Genomic DNA, 19799 nt, shown 5'->3' with positions numbered 1-19799 from the left:
GTGAGAGCATGTCCTTGTACTCTGCCATCTTGGTTCAGGCTCTAAAGTCTTAACAGAGGAGAAAATCTTCTGACAGAAAGGAGTAAAACACATCCTTAAACAAGGGATTGGAGAACACAGCAGAGGCTCCCAAACCAAAGTATTGTTGTAGGAAGGAGATGCTCTAGAAACTTTCTTCAGGTGTCTTTTATCCTTTTCAGGTATGAGCACCCTTCAGACCATATCCCGGGGAGGTTGTATCTCCTGCTGACAGGTAGACATTCACTAAGGTTTAAAGGGTATTGATGATTCTCATCTTAATTTGGAGAACATCAGAGAGATATAAAATAGTTAAGTGAACCTGACTTCTCAACACTAGTTTTCCCGACTCCACTCTTCCCATAGGGAGTGACAGAACACAGGGAAGTGAATTAAGGGGTAGAATTCGGTTTGACTCCCAGTTCCTCTTTCCAGCCGTGTGGTCACCAACAAGTTACCTAAAAGCTGAGCTTTAATCTCCTCATTTTAAAAATAAAGAAACAATATTTTATAAAACATTTCTCTCATGATTCTTAAATATTCTTTCCACAAATCTGTGTAGTACTTCAAGTAGTATACACATGGAAGCTCTATTCCGTTATTTTGGCTTTCCATGGAAAGGAGGGTATTTCTAGCTTTTTTTTTTTTTTTTTCTTTTTGGCTATACTGTGTGGTTTGTGAGACCTTCCCTGGCCAGGATGGCCTCTAGGCGCACAGGCTTCATTAGTTGTGGTACGTGGGCTCAGTAGTTGTGGCACATGAGCTCTAGAGCGCAGGCTCAGTAGTTGTGGCACACGGGCTTAGTTGCTCCGCAGCATGTGGGATCTTCCCAGACCAGGGCTCGAACCCGTGTCCCCTGCATTGGCAGGCAGATTCTTAACCACTGTGCCACCAGGGAAGTCCCCCTCTAGCTTTTTAAAGAATACTTAAAAGCCTCTACTTTTTGCAATTTGTAGGAAATAACACTGCTTTCTGGGTTAAACTTAATTACTTCCTGTTCTTTTCCAGTTCTAACATTCTGTTGCTTAACATGAATAAGTCTCTATTTCTCACTTTCCTCTTTTTTTATCATTCAGTTTTCAAAGCACTTAATTGTCCAGGGAGCTCATTATTAAACTTTTACTTCTGCCAAACACACACTTGTCAGGCAGGACTCTTCACCATCAGAGGCTTTCTCTAGGGGTCCTTTTAGCAATTAGTGTTGCTTAACCTCTTGACTTAACAAAAGTTATGTGGGCTTTTGTGAAATAAAGTCATCAAAACCCCTTGTTCTCTGCTTTAGTTTGCTTAAGCCAAACATGTGTCTTGTAGCACAGTGCCAGCCTTATCTTGGCTCCCTTGATTTGCGCATGACCTTATCCAGGCTTGTCAAAGATGGCTTAACGTACTACTCAAGAGCATGGGTGCTGGAGCCAGAGGGCCTGAGTTTAAATTGCAGCTCTTCACTCAGGCAGTATGTATGTCTTTGGGCCTTACCTGACCTCTCTGTGTTGTAGTTACTCTGTCTGTAAAATAGGGATAATAATAATACTTACCTCTTAGGGATGTTATAAGGATTAAATTAGTTAGTTCACAGAAAGACCTTGAAACTTCATCTGGTTTATAATGCAAGTTTTGAACAAATGCAGATATGATGACAACTGTTAGAGAAAACTAATAGTTGGCAAAACTGATTCCTTAACTGAAGGATGTTTGGATTCTTTCCCGTGTTGTCATTAGGTGGCACTGGCACCCGGGTTATCTGCTCAGATTGTTATGACAATGCTAACATCTACTCCCGGACCCGAGAATACTGTCCATACACCTATATTGCTGAAGAGGATGTTCTAGATCAGACACTGTCCAGCCTTATGGTCCAGATGCCCAAAGAGACTTATTTGGCACATCTTCCCCAAGATGCCACCACCCTGGAGAGCCTGGTATCAGCAGCAGATAGAGAGATGTCTGCCTTTCCCACCAACCATGAGAGGATAAATGAGAAGAAACTTTCCTCTACACAGAAGAGCAGTGGTAAAGGGCACAGTGTTTTTTGTTATTTTGGTTTGTTTTCACTTTCACCTACTTGAGTTTTCCTTCTGTCATATAGGTAGCACTCTCATTTGACAGAAGCAAACAAGTTGGTATAATGGAGTAATTAGCTACTATTAATTGATATAAACTAGAGCCAAAGATTTTTAGAGATTAGATTTAGAAAGAAGTCTGGATCTGTAGGATGAAAACAGCTTTTGTGGGAGTAACAAGATCTTACTTCTAAAGATTCAGAAGCCATGTAGAAAAAGTTTCTATAAAGACGTTTCATACAGGCACTACTTTTTTCTTCCATGTTTATTTAAATAATGGAGACTTGAAATGCTAAGGATATAATGATTTGGGCATAATTTGATGAAGATTTTCACTGAGAAGATTTAAAAATGTTTTATTTGGTTGCTGTTCTATCAGGTAAATGTTGCATGTCAGTATCACTTGTCAGGTATTTGCTTTCATCTGTGCAGTATTACAGTCAGGGCCATAATTGGGAAAGCAGTTTGGGGATAGTAGCCCAGGAAAAGAAACACATGTTATATTGTGCCGACGAGGCATTTGAAACAACCCAGTCAATAAAGCAAAGCAAAACAAAACAAAACTCTTTCTAGACCATGAAGGGCACTACTGAGCATGTCTTCCTGTCCATCCAGGCTTTTTATCCACTGTCACCCTCCTGTCTGCCTGAAATGAAAGAGCACTGGAAATAGGGTGGGGCTTTGCACCGCAGGTTTACAGTGGAAGACATTGTATAGTGGTGCTTCCAGGGATGGTTCTGGCTGGAGTGAATGAAATGACATGGACTTTTACAATGTGCTCTGTTGTTCTTAGTTAAGAGACCACCTCTAAAGTTTTCTAGAGGGTACAGGTCAGAGAAAAATATCCTGTTATTGAAGTTAGTCTCTTGTCTTTAAAATTCTGTGTCCATGAAAGAAAGGCACCAACACTAAATCCATTTCCCCATGTCCTAGAAGAGATATACACGCACAAAATAACTGTAAGTAGAACTAAAAATGCAGTATCTTTCCCCAACTTTAGGCATGTCTTAATTGTTAATCTGGTCTGTAAGTGAGGAAATCAGCAAATGAGAGTGCTTTGGTGCATTGCTTGTTCCTTAGCTAGGATGCTCTAGCTCCTTGCTACTCAAAGTGTGGTCTGTCAGCATCAGCATTACCTAGGAGCTTGTTAGAAATGCAGAGCATGTGTCCCACCCCAGACCTAGTGAACCAGAGTCTATATTTTAACACAGTCTCCAGGTTATTTGTATGAATATTAAAGCTTGAGAAACCCTGCTCTAGCTTACTTTGCACATGGGTTTTATTTTTATTTCTGAGTGTTTGTTTCTAGAATATTTGGCTAGCATTTTCCAAAATACATCCCCATGAAGTTAATATAACTTTCAGTAAATGTTCTCTGGGGAAAGAGCCCACCACTGCAGTAAATAATAATGAGAAATGCATATTTTTGAAGCCAAAGTATAGATAACCTGATTTAAAATACCAGCTTTTGGTTATTATTTTGTTGGTAGAGTTATTGGCTTGCTAGAAGCTGGAGGGGAATGGTTGTTTATTTTTAAAATGATTTTTTAAAATAAATATATTTATTGTATGTATTTTATTTTTGGCTGCGTTGGGTCTTTGTTGCTGCTCTCAGGCTTTCTCTAGTTGCGGCGAGCAGGGGCCACTCTCTGTTGTGTTGTGCCGGCTTCTCATTGCGGTGGCTTCTCTCGTTGCAGAGCACGGGCTCTAGGCATGCGGGCTTCGGTAGTTGTGGCACGTGGGCTCTAGAGTGCAGGCTCCGTAGTTGTGGCACGTGGGCTTAGTTGCTCCGCGGCATGTGGGATCTTCCTGGACCAGGGCTCAAACCCATGTCCCCTGCATTGGCAGGAGGATTCTTAACCACTGCGCCACCAGGGAAGCCCAAAATGATTTTTTTTAAGATAAGCATTTAATTGTTATTTAAAGATACAATGACTGCACTGAATCAATAATTTTTACTTATGTATTGTGCAACTTTCATTACTATATGAATACTAATTCTCTTTTAGTCTGTTTCCATGTGTCTAAAGAGTTTTAAGTTTTATAGCAGTAGAAACACCAGTAATAGGTGAAAGCAGATGGCACAGCATGGTTTCAGTAATTAATTGGTAAAGTTGTTGAGTAGAAGTGTTTGAAAGACCATGGTTTCAGTTTTTGTTTTGTTTTCTTTTTTTTGTTTTTGCTAAGAAAATGGCAAGTATACATTTTATCTTAACGTCCTTATTCAGGAATACTGGGTTATTTCTTATTATTTCTTTGAAGACTTGGGTAGAAGAAAATTAAATTTTAGAAAATTAATTTTATACTTCCATTCACCACTGATAATTATTACTGTCTCTCGTTCTCAGAACCCTTGCAGCGGCCTCTGTGGAACATAAGCAAAGAACCAGGTATGCCTCATCCTCCTTTATCGCAGCAGTCAGTCTTTGAGTCACCACAACTCCATCAAAACAAGGGCCTGGCAGAGAGTGATCCAGACTGTTCCACTTCCCCCATGCCCTGTCACAGGTTACACGACCACACTTTTGATTTTAGTAGGACTCGGAACATTCAAGATGGCAGTGAGGGCACATGAAACTCACTCCAGAATGAAATCTGGGCAGACTCAAATTAGTTGATTTTGTATTTACTACCTCAGAGTTTGGAAGAAACCCCAAAGTCAGCATTTGCTTTGCTCTTTGTCTACAATTACATCTGACCACATCAAGGGGGCCCAGACATTTGTTTGGGCTTATACTTGACGAAGAAAGGGTAATGGCTGACAGAAATGGGTACATCTAATAGAAAATGTGCAACACAGGCGGAGGAAGATAGAGGACAGAGTGCTGTCTTATGGTTCTACTGGGATGTGCCCAGGTGCTCATTGCCTGTTAGGGAGAGTCTCATTGCTGCTTAACACCCTGGATTGTCTCAACCTACCGAATGATCCTGAGTAAACAATGCTGTTCTATTTTGCCTTCCAAGGAACAAAAATAACTTTGGAGCCCCCCGGGAAGTGTGCCTGGGATTCTGCAGTGGTTTTAATCCTATAGTTGAGAGTGGGGCTTTGATATTCAAGGTCTTCGACAAGAATCCCAGACTTGACCAACTATTACTAGGTCGAGCGTTTTGTATTCTTGTGAATATCTCTCTTTCTCTCTCTCTCTTTTTTTTTTTTTTTTTTTTTTTGGTCCCTGTTGCCCAGGGATCTCACTGTATATATATGTGCATTTATAAATAATTTTCGTATTCATTGGTCATATGTGTTGCAATGTAAATATTTTTGATATGCCAAAATTATATATAATATTCAGTTATAATATTGACAGCTGCTTCTCAGACCACAGATTTTGTACAACTTGGTTTAGTGAATCCAAAGACTTTGTTTAAAGTTTTAAATACGTGTTTGTTAAGAAGTATAAGTATAGAAGCAGGGTACCTAGTAATTGCGTACACACAAACACCATCTTGGTGTAATTAACCACTTTCTTTATGCCTAAAGATTTGTACAGCTAATCATTTGTCATCTGTTTACAAGTGCCAGGTAATATAATCTTTCAAGCATAAAAAGGCTTTTTCAAACGACTAGCAGTCTTGTCATTGTCATATGCGCATAGATAAAGGAAAACTTGTTTGGGGAATATCTTCCTTCAGCAAAGTACTTAGTTGATGAGGAAACCAAAGATTGCTTTTTTTTCTGTGTGTGTTTGTTTTTTAAAATAATATCTCTTCTACCAATGCACAGTATGTCTTAAGAAGGGAAGACTGCTTTTGGGAGTAGAAGAACGTGCAGAAATTCTTATACTGTAAAGCTTTAGAGTGGTCCTTGTTTTGTACAAGTGATTTTTTTTTTTTTTTTTGCGGTACGCGGGCCTCTCAACTGTTGTGTCCTCTCCCGCTGCGGAGCACAGGCTCCGGATGCGCAGGCTCAGCAGGCATGGCCCACGGGCCCAGCCGCTCTGCGGCATGTGGGACCTTCCCAGACCGGGGCACGAACCCGTGTCCCCTGCATTAGCAGACGGACTCTCAACCACTACGCCATCAGGGAAGCCCTGTACAAGTGATTATTTAAGCCAAAAAGTTTTCTTGAATTTCTGATAGCAGAAAGTTTTATGTAAACAAAAGACTTAGTGCTCTAATAAAGTGTAATGGACTAAAGCTCTTCTTTCTGCTTTCAGAAAAAAAAGAAAGGCTGTTGGATTCTATCCTCTAAATTTAGTGAGGACTAGTTACATACTAGATGACTTCAACCACTTAAATGAAAATAATCTATTTCTAAGTCATTGTGCATTTCAAGGGTTTTAAACTCACATAATTTCTCAGCTCTTTGCCAGGAAGTTTAGCTGAATTTCATACTGTTTTTCAATCCTAAATTCTTCTCCCATAGGCAGCAGCACTTTTCTAGCTGTTTTATGCCATCATGCATTTGTCTTTTTCCTTTTTAAATTGTCAGCCTCTCTTCATTTTCACTTTGAACTCCTTAAGTATCACTATTTTCTTCCTTCAATTTCTGATCCATCTTCTTACTTTACTAGGTTGTAGTATAATTTGTACTGGACTGACTTAGAATCACGAAACCTGATTTAGTTCCTAGCTCTGCTGCTTACTAGTTGTGTAATCAAGGGCAAGTCCCTTTACATCTCAGCCTGACTTTCTCATTTATGAAATGAGGGCATTTTACTAGATGCTTTAAAGCCCTTTCCAGCTGTAACATTCTGTGAATCTGTGATCCCTCCTGGAATCAAGGAGGATTATCTACTCTAATAAAAAGCTGCTTTCATGAAATATTTTTTAGAGTAGAACAGGAGTGATGCTGCTTACTCTGACTTGAGCCAGATTTATTTCCTCTCTAGCAGGAGTAATGCTATAAGAAATCCTCATAAGGAGAAGAAATATTCAGCTTCTGAAACAGTGTCAGTAAACATAAAGAATCTTGAGTAGATTGAGAACCACCCATTGTCCTCCAGAACACCAGGTCTGAATGCTAGTATTACAATACACCAGAGTATCAGAATCAGTTGAGAGGTGTGCCACAACTAATTTGTAACTAGTTTGTGACTCACCTTTCTAATGTATTCAAGGTCATCTCTCTAATTATAGTACTCTGACATTCTGATGGACTTTATTTAGTGAAAAAAGTGGAGTTAGAACAAGGCTGCAAGTGAGCATCAGCTGTTACATGTGAGAGGACAAAAACCAGGCTGCAAACCAGTGCTCTAGAAAACTTAAAATACATGATTGCTGCCTCTGCTTTAGCAGTGGTCTTTCTACTGCCAGTGGTGTCAGGCTGGTCTCCCGAATAGCCAAGTTCTCTGTCAACTCGAATGGTTGAGATGTCCTCCCAGGTATTGCTAGCTTTCCTAAATAACTAAAAAACTTGCCTGAAAAACTAGTCAGGAATTTGTTTAAATGTGAATAGCCTATCCCTGGTCTTAAAAAATAGTAAATTTCATAAATTCTAATCTTAGGAGTTGGAATTCCTGAAATTTTTCAGTATTGCATATGTAGAGCATATAGCAAATGCTCTACTATAAACTGGATTAGTGGCTCATCTGTGTTTCTTCCCATCAGTGTAATGTCTGCCTGCCACCAGTTTAATCAAAAATGTTGCAAAAGCAAGGCAAACAAATGCTGAGAGAAATATTGTCCCTATTACGACTTCATATCAGTAGGGATACATAAAGTCTCTTAATTTGTTTGTGCCCCTCTTAGACTGATTCTGTAAGTATACCTGGAAGAAGAAATAACATTGTGCTTGTACTCCAAGTCTTCCTGCCACAGAGTCTATGCCTGACCCGTTGGCTGCCTGTCACTCAGTAGCCTCTAAAGTGCTTTCCCTAGATGTAAGTTAATCTGTAGGATAGGAAATACCAGAAACCCAGCCCAGTGTGCCATTCCCTCTAATGTGCCCTCTTAGAATGCTTTAAATGTGTATTTTCTCTGTAAGGTAACTTTCATGTTTAAAAACAGTTGCCTTCACATTGCCCATTGGCAGGTTGTAAAAGAAACATTAAGATGTTAAGCAACTTAGACTCTATTATCCATTTTCCTAAGAAAAGGGAGAGATGATAAAAGTCTTTAGTTACTTAAAGGGTTGTCATATGAAACAAAGATTAGATTCACTCTTTTTATTCCAGCAGACAGGGGTCATATCAGTGGGGAAGAAGTTACAGGGAGATGTAGTACACACTTGCCAATAATTCTATATAAGCTAACACTCTAACAATTAGATTTGTCTGACAATTGGAATAATCAGCCTTTCATGGAAAAAGTGTATACAGAAGCTAAATAATCATCTGTTAATAGCATTGAAGAAATTTCTGCATTGAAATCAAATATGGGCAAGATGACTTTTAGCTCTCTTTCAATTTTATCATTGGAAATCTTCAGAAGCAAGACAGGCTTAAAACTTTGTCTTTCAGAATTCTTTATATACAGTAAGTGTGGAACACTTAAAAAGATTTTTTTTTTAAACTAAAAGATTATGTTCTTTGATTGACAAAAGGAGCCAGTTTTGTGTTAATGGCTGAAAACATGAAACTCTGGGCTCATTCTTCTGAGAAAATCTATAAGGTTCCTAACCCAAATGGTATGACCATAATAAAAAATTTTAAAGCCTATAATGTATTATAACCTTCCCTTTTACTCTTTAATTTTTATTCCTGTTTCTTTGTATCAGTGGGACTCCATTTGGAATGGGGTTGGAATTGTGATGTTCAAGTTTATACCCAGTATTTTACCCACGTGTGTTATGGCATCTTCTTATCATTTTAATATCCACAGAAATGCCAAACGGGTAATGGAGTATCCGAGGTAAATTGGCTGTCATTTTATGCTACAGCCTCCATTTCTTACTTTGCTTCTTGATGCAGATTACTGAAGTAATTGTGAAACAGTTGGACCTTAGAAAGTTGAGCTAAGATTTTTAGGCAACCTGTAAGTAATGATTCATTTTTCTCTTACGTGGTCTCTTTCCCAGTTCACTGTGGCAGATGTTTTTCCCTCTTTCTTCTAATTTAAAACATTTTTGTTTGGAGTACAATCTAAGCCAACATCAGTTAGCCTTAATTTTCTTCCTTCCTTCCCCGCTTCCTCCTCATTTGTTGACAAAAATAACATGTTCTGAATTGGGATATGTTATAAGCTTCTCTTAAAACAACACCTGAAAGCCCACAAATCATCTGGAGGTTTTGTGGGTAGTAAGGGGTAGGGGTGTGTGTGTGTGCGTGCATGCGTGGGTGAGGAGTAATATTTGGACCTGCTCCTTCAAGGTTGTGTGTTTGAGTGTTTCTTAGCAATCCTAATAATCTCCACCAATAGGTGGGGTGAAGGTGAATAAAAAGCTTGATTTGAGCCTGTTTTCAAATGTAAGGAGTAGACTGATCTTTTGTCAACTCTGTCTTTAAAGAGAAATTGATCATCGGGGGGTCAAGTGCTCTTGGAATATCTTTTGGCTACTTAAAGTGGCCACTTGATCCATTGAGAGACTACTTCTACCCTCTACTTTCCCCCTGTTCTCCCTTTTACCCCTATCAGAGGATGTCAGTCTGAGCAGCCCTGGTACTAGATGTACCTAAAGAGAGTTATAAGCCAAGTTGTTGTGTTCAGTGTGGCCATTTCCTAGTGTCTATTTATATTTTCTCACACATGAGAATGTATATTTTATAAAGCATGTGTTTGTCTACTTGTTTGTCTACTGTAATATGTCTTCAATAAAGCTAAAATACATTATGATTTTCTGGTCTTCTCTTGCCTAAAGGACAGGAATGAAATGGTTCATTTTTAAGTTTGTGATCCTTTTGAGAGGGTCTCCAAATAGCTGTGCAAGTTAAAATGGGAAAGAGTTGCCCTTCTCTAGTTCCTGCCGTGTTTAAGAGTCACACACACAGCCTCGAGCCTGCCACTGGTGCACCCTGCACTGTGAGCTGCTCCAGGCAGGCACTGTGCACTCTTCTTTCTCCTTCATGCTACCCACCAGGGTGCTGTACACTTGGCAGGATGAAAACAAACACACCTAACGGTTTGTTAGAAAACAAGAGTGCTTTCTGCACCGAGAAGAATTTGAAGGCAGTGTTTCTAATCTGGTAAATCTTTAACAAGATATTTGAAGAATGTCAGTATTCTGGTCAGCTTCCTCACTGTACCATGTTAGGGGCTATTTCCTTTGAGTCTGTCAACTCTCTGAAGGCTGAGCTGACAATACTGATCCCATCATCACCTGTGCTGCACTTTATTCTTTATGAGGCACATCCCACAGACATTATTTTATTCGACTCTCACAGCACTCTTAAGATGTAGATTGGGCAGAGGATTTTAATCTCCACTTTTTGTAGTTAACAAAAGTGGCTCAGTTAGATTATCACCTACACAATGTCAAAAAGCTTTTAAAGCCCGAATTTGAATGCAGAATTTCTGACTCATATTCAGGATTTTTCCCACTGTGATACCTTCCAGTTCTGAACAGAGTATTATGTCTCCAGTCTTTATAAACATTGGAATAAAAGCCTCTGGACATTGATCACTTTCAATATGGTGAGAGTCTGGACTGGAATGTATACTGGAAATTGATTTTTACTTTATTCCTGACTATCATTTTCTTATTAGGTGGAATAAAGAAAAATGCCATGGTTTTATCATATTTTTTGTTTTGAAATGAGATGTACTAGGGCCCAAGTAGTAGGGTCCTGCTGAGTTATGAAAGATATTTATTCACACTCAGCTATTTAGAAGCTTGTAAGCTAGTGTTGAAGTTATCTGTGCTGCAGGGCCAGTTGCCATGGACCATTACTTTTGTAAAATATAATAAGAATGAATTTCTAGAAAAATAAAGGACACAAAATAAAAGTTAAAGTTTTTATTATAGATTTAACATATAAAAGTATTCAGTCAAACTGCTGTTAAAGTTTCTAAGTGCTTATTCTGTGCTTTGTCATGGACTAGTAGCAAAGAGTTGGCAGATAGGCAAGATCTGCAGACCACTTTTGGAGTAGCACTGCTGCAACCATGTAGTAACACGGTTATGTGTCAGGATGAGGGTTGGTCTTGCTCATTTCTGGAGGTTCCCTTTAAACTTGCTGGTTTGCAGTGGTTGAAACGGAGAACTAGGCTTCTGTCTAGAGTCTTCCCTGACTAGAAGTAACAATTACAACACCTTTCAGCTCAGCTACCTCCCCTTGGTCTAAAGCTCCTCACTTGTGTGGTAGAGTCCTTTGTAGATACTGCTTGTGTTCCAATCCTGTTATCTTTCTTGCCAGTGCTTTCAGGACGGGCTGCCTGTGACTGTTATAGGGGAAATTCTGTCATGAGATAGGCTAAGGAAAGCAGAAGTACAGGGGTGGTCATACTGGGAAGGAGATGGTCTGATGCTCTGGGGGTCTGATGTGGACTTGTGTAATCAAGGCTCTGTTGGCGATGTTCCATCTGCCACCTCTGCTGCTTTCTTCAGCCAATCAAGAAATCTTGAAATCTCTAGGACCAAGTTTGGTCACTTTGTTTATTTAGTTCACAGGCCATCATCAAGGCCAGTTGCCAGAGCTCTTTAACAAAAAGAGACAAGTAGGAAGCATTAATCACAATTATTGCTAGGAACAAATAATGCAAAATTAGCAAATACATTCTGCCTACCCCTTCCAGGTATTGTTAAGCACTTTACATACTCAGCACTTTATCTTCACAACAGTGGTTTGAGGGAGGTAGTCTTATTCCCATTTTACAGATGTTGAAACAAGCAACTTGGCCAAAATCACATAATTAGCAGGCAATAGAACCAGGAGTTGAAATTATGCTTTATGATTCCAAAGCACAGGTTCTTTTCCCATGTCAAAGAAAGGAAAAAATGTGAGCTTTCATCAAGGCCCTACTTTGTCATTTAGTCTTAGTTATGGGCTGAACTCCATATTCAGCCCCTCAAATTTCAGGCCCCTCAAATTTCAGGCCCCTCAAATCGAAGCCCTGATCTCTGGTACCTCAGAATGCGACTGTATAAGATCATTAAAGGTAATTAAATTAAAATGAGGTCTTTAGGGTTGGACCTAATCTAATATGACCAGTGTCATCATAAGAAGAAGGAAATTTGGGCATCAGACCTGCATGTGCACAGAAGAAAGACCATGTGCGAGAAGGACACAGCGAGAAAGCAGCCATCTGCAGGCCAATGAGAGGCCTCAGAAGAAATCAGAGCTGCTGACACATTGATTTTGGACTTCCAGACTTCAGAACTGTGAAAAAATAAATTTCTGTCATTTAAGCCATGCAGTCTGTAGTATTTTGTTACAGTAGCCTGAGCAAACTAAATACAGCCTTCCAATAACCCAGACAGGTTGGCAGAATTTTCTTATAACTCAGGCTAAATGAGTTGCTTACAGTCACATGATCTGAAGCCCACGGTCTTCCACTGAGCTGCTGCTGCTTCTCTGACCCCAGTCAATGCTTTGTATACTGAAATGCACTGTAGAGAAACTGGAAATGAAACTGATGAACACACTGGCTGGCATGCTTGCAGTTCTGAAGCACCACACATCCCTAGCCACACAGCGGTTCAAACAAAAGGGACTGCAGCACTGCACGATGCTTTGCCAGAACACAAAAAACTGACACGTGTTTACAGCATAAATGATTGTAAGTTGAGTGCACCTGGGAACAAAGAAGCAAAGTATTTGGCGCATTCAAGAGTAAGTGCTTCTTGGCGCATTCAAGAGTAAGTGCTTTTAAGCTTCTATTTTATTCTCTTCCAAGGAGAAGCCGACTTTTTAAATCAACAAGTACAACCCCATATGTGGAATGAGTGGCTGCTCTTGAGTCATATGCCAGATCAAATAGTTTAATTGTGTGTCCCTTTTAAATGTTCCATCAAAGCCTATGTGAATTCCTCTCTCTCAAAAACATTAGGCATCCACCAGAGGGCTGACAGCAGAAGCAAGAAGAACTACAATCCTGCAGCCTGTGGAACAAAAACCACATTCACAGAAAGATAGACAAGATGAAAAGGCAGAGGGCTATGGACCAGATCAAGGAACAAGATAAAACCCCAGAAAAACAACTAAATGAAGTGGAGATAGGCAACCTTCCAGAAAATGAATTCAGAATAATGATAGTGAACATGATCCAGGACCTCAGAAAAAGAATGGAGGCAAAGATAGAGAAAATGCAAGAAATGTTTAACAAAGACCTAGAAGAATTAAAGAACAAACAAACAGAGGTGAACAATACAATAACCGAAATGAAAAATACACTAGAAGGAATCAATAGCAGAATAACTGAGGCAGAAGAACGGATAAGTGACCTGGAAGAGAGAATGGTGGAATTCACTGCTGTGGAACAGAATAAAGGAAAAAGAATGAAAAGAAATGAAGACAGCCTAAGAGAACTCTGGGAAAACATTAAACACAACAACATTTGCATTATAGGGGTCCCAGAAGGAGAAGAGAGAGAGAAAAGACTCGGGAAAATATTTGAAGAGATTATAGTCGAAAACTTCCCTAACATGGAAAAGGAAATAGCCACCCAAGTCCAGGAAGTGCAGAGAGTCCCATACAGCATAAACCCAAAGAGAAACACGCCGAGACACAGAGTAATCAAATTGGAAAAAAAGACAAAAATTACTGAAAGTAACAAGGGAAGAATGACAAATAACTTACAAGGGAACTCCCATAAGGTTAGCAGCTGATTTCTCAGCAGAAACTCTACAAGCCAGAAGGGAGTGGCATGGCACATTTTTTTTTTTTCTTTGCGGTACGCGGGCCTCTCACTGTTGGGGCCTCTCCCGTTGCAGAGCACAGGCTCCAGAAGTGCAGGCCCAGCGGCCATGGCCCACGGGCCCAGCCGCTCCGCGGCATGTGGGATCCTCCCAGACCAGGGCACGAACCCATGTCCCCTGCCTCAGCAGGCGGACTCTCAACCACTGCGCCACCAGGGAAGCCCTGGCATGGCACATTTAAAGTGATGAAAGGGAAGAACCTACAACCAAGAAAGGATCTCATTCAGATTTGATGGAGAAATCAAAAGCTTTACAGACAAGCAAAAGCTAAGAGAATTCAGCACTACCAAACCAGCTCTACAACAAATGCTAAAGGAACTTCTTTAAGTGGGAAACACAAGGGAAGAAAAGGACCTACAAAAACAAACCCAAAACAATTAAGAAAATGGTCATAGTAACATACATATCAATAATTACCTTAAACATGAATGGATTAAATGCTCCAACCAAAACACACAGGCTTGCTGAATGGATACAAAAACAAGACCCATATATATGCTGTCTACAAGAGACCCACTTCAGACCTAGGGACACATACAGACTGAAAGTGAGAGGATGGAAAAAGATACCCCATGCAAATGGAAATCAAAAGAAAGCTTGAGTAGCAATACTCATATCAGATAAAATAGACTTTAAAGAATGATACAAGAGACAAGGAAGGACACTACATAATGGTCAAGGGATCAATCCAAGAAGAAGATATAACAATTATAAATATATATGCATCCAACATAGGAGCACCTCAATACATAAGGCAACTGCTAACAGCTCTAAAAGAGGAAATCAACAGTAACACAATAATAGTGGGAGACTTTAACACCTCACTTACACCAATGGACAGATCATCCAAACAGAAAATTAATAAGGAAACAAGTTTTAAATGACACAATAGACCAGATAGATTTAATTGATACTTAGAGGACATTCCATCCAAAAAGAACAGATTACACTTTCTTCTCAAGTGTGCACAGAACATTCTCCAGGATAGATCACATCTTGGGTCACAAATCAAGCCTCAGTAAATTTAAGAAAATTGAAATATCAAGCATCTTTTATGACCACAACGCTATGAGATTAGAAATCAATTACAGGGGAAAAAACGTAAAAAACACAAACATATCGAGGCTAAACAATACGTTACTAAATAACCAGGAGATCATCTAAGAAATCAAAGAGGAAATCAAAAAATACTTAGAAACAAATGACAATGAAAACATGATGATCGAAAACCGATGAGATGCAGCAAAAGCAGTTCTAAGAGGGAAGTTTATAGCAATACAAGCAATACAAAACAATCTAATGTTACACCTAAGGGAACTAGAGAAAGAAGAACAAACAAAACCCAAAGTTAGCAGAAGGAAAGAAATCATAAACACACTACAGAAATACAAAGCATCCTAAGAGACTACTACAAGCAACTCTATGCCTATAAAATGGACAACCTAGAAGAAATGGGAAAATTCTTAGAAAAGTGTAACCTTCCAAGACTGAACCAGGAAGAAATAGAATATATGAACAGACCAGTCACAAGTAATGAAATCGAAACTGTGATTAAAAACCTTCCAACAAACAAAAGTCCAGGACCAGATGGCTTCACAGGTGAATTCTGTCAAACATTTAGAGAAGAACTAACACCCATCCTTCTCAAACTCTTCCAAAAAATTGCAGAGGAAGAAAACTCCCAAACTCATTCTCTGAGGCCACCATCACCCTGATACCAAACCAGACAAAGATACTACAAAAAAAGAAAATTACAGACCAATATCACTGATGAATATAGATGCAAACATCCTCAACAAAATACTAGCAAACAGAATCCAACAACACATTAAAAGGATCATACACCATGATCAAGTGGATTTATCCCAGGGATGCAAGGATTCTTCAGTATATGCAAATCAATCAATGTGATACACCATATTAACAAATTGGAGAATGAAAACCATATGATCATCTCAATAGATGCAGAAAAAGCATTTGACAAAATTCAACACCTATTTATGATAAAAACTCTCCAGAAAGTGGGCATGGAGGAAACCTACCTCGACATAATAAAGGCCATATATGACAAACCCACAGCAAACATCATCCTCAATGGTGAAAAACTGAAAGCATTTCCTCTAAGATCAGGAACAAGACAAGGATATCCACTCTCACCACTATTATTCAACATAGTTTTGGAAGTCCTAGCCACGGCAATCAGAGAAGAAAAAGAAAAGGAATACAAATTGGAAAAGAAGAAGTAAAACTGTCACTGTTTGCAGATGACATGACACTATACATAGAGAATCCTAAAGATGCCACCAGAAAACTACTAGAGCTAATCAGTGACTTTGGTAAAATAGCAGGATACAAAATTAATGCACAGAAATCTCTTGCATTCCTATACACTAATGATGAAAAATCTGAAAGAGAAATTAAGGAAACACTCCGATTTACCATTGCAACAAAAAGAATAAAATACCTAGGAATAAACCTACCTAGGGAGACCAAAGACCTATATGCAGAAAACTATAAGACACTGATGAAAGAAATTAAAGATGTTACCAACAGATGGAGAGATATGCCATGTTCTTGGATTGGAAGAATCAAAATTGTGAAAATGACTCTACTACCCAAAGCAATCTATAGATTCAATGCAATCCCTATCAAATTACCAATGGCATTTTTTACAGAACTAGAACAAAAAATCTTAAAATTTGTATGGAGACACAAAAGACCCCGAATAGCCAAAGCAGTCTTGAAGGAAAAAAGCAGAGCTGGAGGAATCAGACTCCCTGACTTCAGACTATACTACAAAGCTACAGTAATCAAGACAATATGGTACTGGCACAAAAACAGAAATGTGGATCAACGGAACAGGATAGAAAACCCAGAGATAAACCCACACACCTATGGTCAACTAATCTATGACAAAGGAGGCAAGGATATACAATGGAGAAAAGACAGTCTCTTCAATAAGTGGTGCTGGGAAAACTGGACAGCTACATGTTAAAAATGAAATTAGAACATTCGCTAACACCATACACAAAAATAAACTCAAAATCGATTAGAGACCTAAATGTAAGACCAGACACTATAAAACTCTTAGAGGAAAATATAGGAAGAAAACTGACATAAATCACAGCAAGATATTTTTTGATCCACCTCTTAGAGTAATGGAAATTAAAACAAAAAAAAACAAAGGGGACCTAATGAAACTTCAAAGCTGTTGCAAAGCAAAGGAAACTACAAACAAGACGAAAAGACAGCCCTCAGAATGGGAGAATGTATTTGCAAACAAATCAAGGGACAAAGGATTAATCTCCAAAATATATAAATAGTCATGCAGCTCAGTATTAAAGAAACAGACAACCCAATCCAAAAATGGGCAGAAGACCTAAATAGACATTTCTCCAGAGAAGACATACAGATGGCCAAGAAGCACATGAAAAGCTGCTCAACATCACTAATTATTAGAGAAATGCAAATCAAAACTGCAATGAGGTATCACCTCACACCAGTTAGAATGGGCATCATCAGAAAATCTACAAACCACAAATGCTGGAGAGAGTGTGGAGAAAAGGGAACCCTCTTGCACTGTTGGTGGGAATGTAAATTGATACAGCCACTATGGAGAACAGTATGGAGGTTCCTTAAAAAACTAATAATAGGGCTTCCCTGGTGGCTCAGTGGTTGGGAGTCCGCCTGCCGATGCAGGGGACGCGGGTTTGTGCCCCGGTCCGGGAGGATCCCGCGTGCCACGGAGCGGCTGGGCCCGTGGGCCATGGCCACTGGGCCTGCGCGTCCGGGGCTTGTGCTCCGCGACGGGAGGGGCCCCGGCAGTGGGAGGCCCGCGTACTGCAAAAAAAAAAAAAAAAAAAAAAAAATTAAAAATAGAATTACCATATGACCCAGCAATCCCACTACTGGGCATATACCCAGAGAAAACCATAATTCAGAAAGACACATGCACCCCTATGTTCACTGAAGCACTATTTACAATAGCCAGGTCATGGAAGCAAGCTAAGTGCCCATTGACAGATGAATGGATAAAGAAGATATGGTACATATATACAATGGAATATTACTCAGCCATAAAAAGGAACGAAATTGGGTCATTTGTAGAGACGTGGATGGACCTAGAGACTGTCATACTGAGCTAAGTAAGTCAGAAAGAGAAAAACATATATCGTATATTAACGCATATATGTAGAACCTAGAAAAATGGTACAGATGAACTGGTTTGTAGGGCAGAAACAGACACAGATGTAGGGAACAAACTTATGGACACCAAGGGGGGAAAGTGGCGGGGGGGTGGGGGGGTGTTGTGATGAATTTGGAAATTGACATGTCTACACTGATGTATATAAAATGGATAACTAATAAGAACCTGCTGTATAAAAAAATAAATATAATAAAAAATACAAAAAACAAAGACCAAAACAATAGGCATGTGTTTAAAGTCAGCAGTGATAGAGGGTAGCTTGAATTATTTATTCTTCTGGGCAAGTTCCAGAGACAGGTGCACGAGTATATGTTCCATGCCACAAATAGCTAGTGCAGAGAAGAAATACAATTGTCATCAAACAGTGAATTACTGCTGCTTCCATGGCCCTGTTCTTTATACAAGTAACCTGGGGCTGGTTCAGGGACCACAGCGATGAGCTCTTACTGAAAAAAGAACTTAAGATTCAAGTGTGTAAATGTTCATTGCAGCTCTCTTTACAATAACCAGGACATGGAAGCAACCTAAGTGTCCATCGACAGATGAATGGATAAAGAAAATGTGGCACATATATACAATGGAATATTACTTAGCTGTAAAAAGAAATGAAATTGAGTTATCTGTAGTGAGGTGGATGGACCTAGAGTCTGTCATACAGAGTGAAGTAAGTCAGAAAGAGAAAAACAAAAATCTGTATGCTAACACACATATATAAGGAATCTAAAAAAAAAATCGTTCTGAAGAACCTAGTGGCAGGACAGGAATAAAGACACAGACGTAGAGAATGGACTTGAGGATACGGGGAGGGGAAAGGGTAAACTGGGACGAAGTGAGAGAGTGGCATGGACATATATACACTACCAAATGTAAAATAGATAGCTAGTGGGAAGCAGCCGCATAGCACAGGGAGATCAGCTCGGTGGTTTGTGACCACCTAGAGGGGTGGGATAGGGAGGGTGGGAGGGAGACGCAAGAGGGAGGGGATATGGGGATATATATTTATACGTATAGCTGATTCACTTTGTTATACACCAGAAACTGACACAACATTGTAAAGCAATTATACTCCAATAAAGATGTTAAAAAAGATTCAAGTGTGTAATGTTGAGAAATTTTGACTTCTGGAGAAGCACAAAATCACAATAAGTTCCAGATTTGGGGAAAAAGCAATGCATCATGTTGGCAGGAGTTTGGCATCCTGGGCCCCACTCCTCCAGAGCACCAGTTTTCTCTGACACCTTAGTCACCTGTCTTACTTCTGAGTATGTACCATTTCCTGAAGGCCCTTTGAGCTGGAAAGACTTTAATACCCAGTGAGGCAAGTAGTTTGAAAACTACCTCCTCATCTTCCCCTGTGGAATGTCTTGGTGTTTCTTCCATTGGGCAGTCTTAATTTAGAGAAGGCCGTAAGAACTGGCTGGGTATATTTCTTCCCTCCAGGAAAGGGATTCTATACAGAGAAATTCCAATTTACAGAGATAGCTGGTTCATTTTCCCCAGAAGTCCTTCATTGTGTCTAATTCAAGTTCTAGCATATGTAAGATCTGTTAGTGAAATGGTTACTGGGGGTAGTGAAAGAATTTAAGAATGGCATAGAATTTCTTCTGTAGCTCTTGAAGGCAGAGTGGGCTTTTAGAATACCTTTGGTTTAAAAAGCAAGCCTGTTTTCTTTCTGTCCCCACTAAACCTCCGGTCCTGAATGTTTTCTTCCGTATTGATCATCCTACTCTTCCCCCACCCATCCAGTAAGAAAGTTTGGGCAGAAGAAGCAAGAAACTAA

The 19799-nt window shown here is 39.5% G+C and overlaps 1 protein-coding gene across 7 annotated transcripts in view; it reads left to right on the top strand.

The window, feature by feature from the left end:
* Nucleotides 1-19799, top strand: part of LRIG2 (leucine rich repeats and immunoglobulin like domains 2) — a 116675-nt gene that overhangs the window by 57144 nt on the left and 39732 nt on the right. For 4 of the 7 annotated variants that reach the window (XM_060301175.1, XM_060301167.1, XM_060301162.1 and 1 more), the window contains exons 17-18: nt 1738-2028; nt 4427-4468. In XM_060301175.1, coding sequence (XP_060157158.1) covers nt 1738-2028; nt 4427-4468 — 333 coding nt within the window. Of the gene's footprint in view, nt 1-1737; nt 2029-4426; nt 9786-19799 lie in introns of those variants that run through there. The other 3 variants (XM_030869071.2, XM_030869074.2, XM_060301184.1) reach the window with 1 other exon arrangement.

Source organism: Globicephala melas, chromosome 1 (genome assembly GCF_963455315.2).
Source record: "Globicephala melas chromosome 1, mGloMel1.2, whole genome shotgun sequence".
NCBI classification, from domain to species: domain Eukaryota; kingdom Metazoa; phylum Chordata; class Mammalia; order Artiodactyla; family Delphinidae; genus Globicephala; species Globicephala melas.
This window is presented reverse-complemented; position numbering and strand designations above follow the sequence as displayed.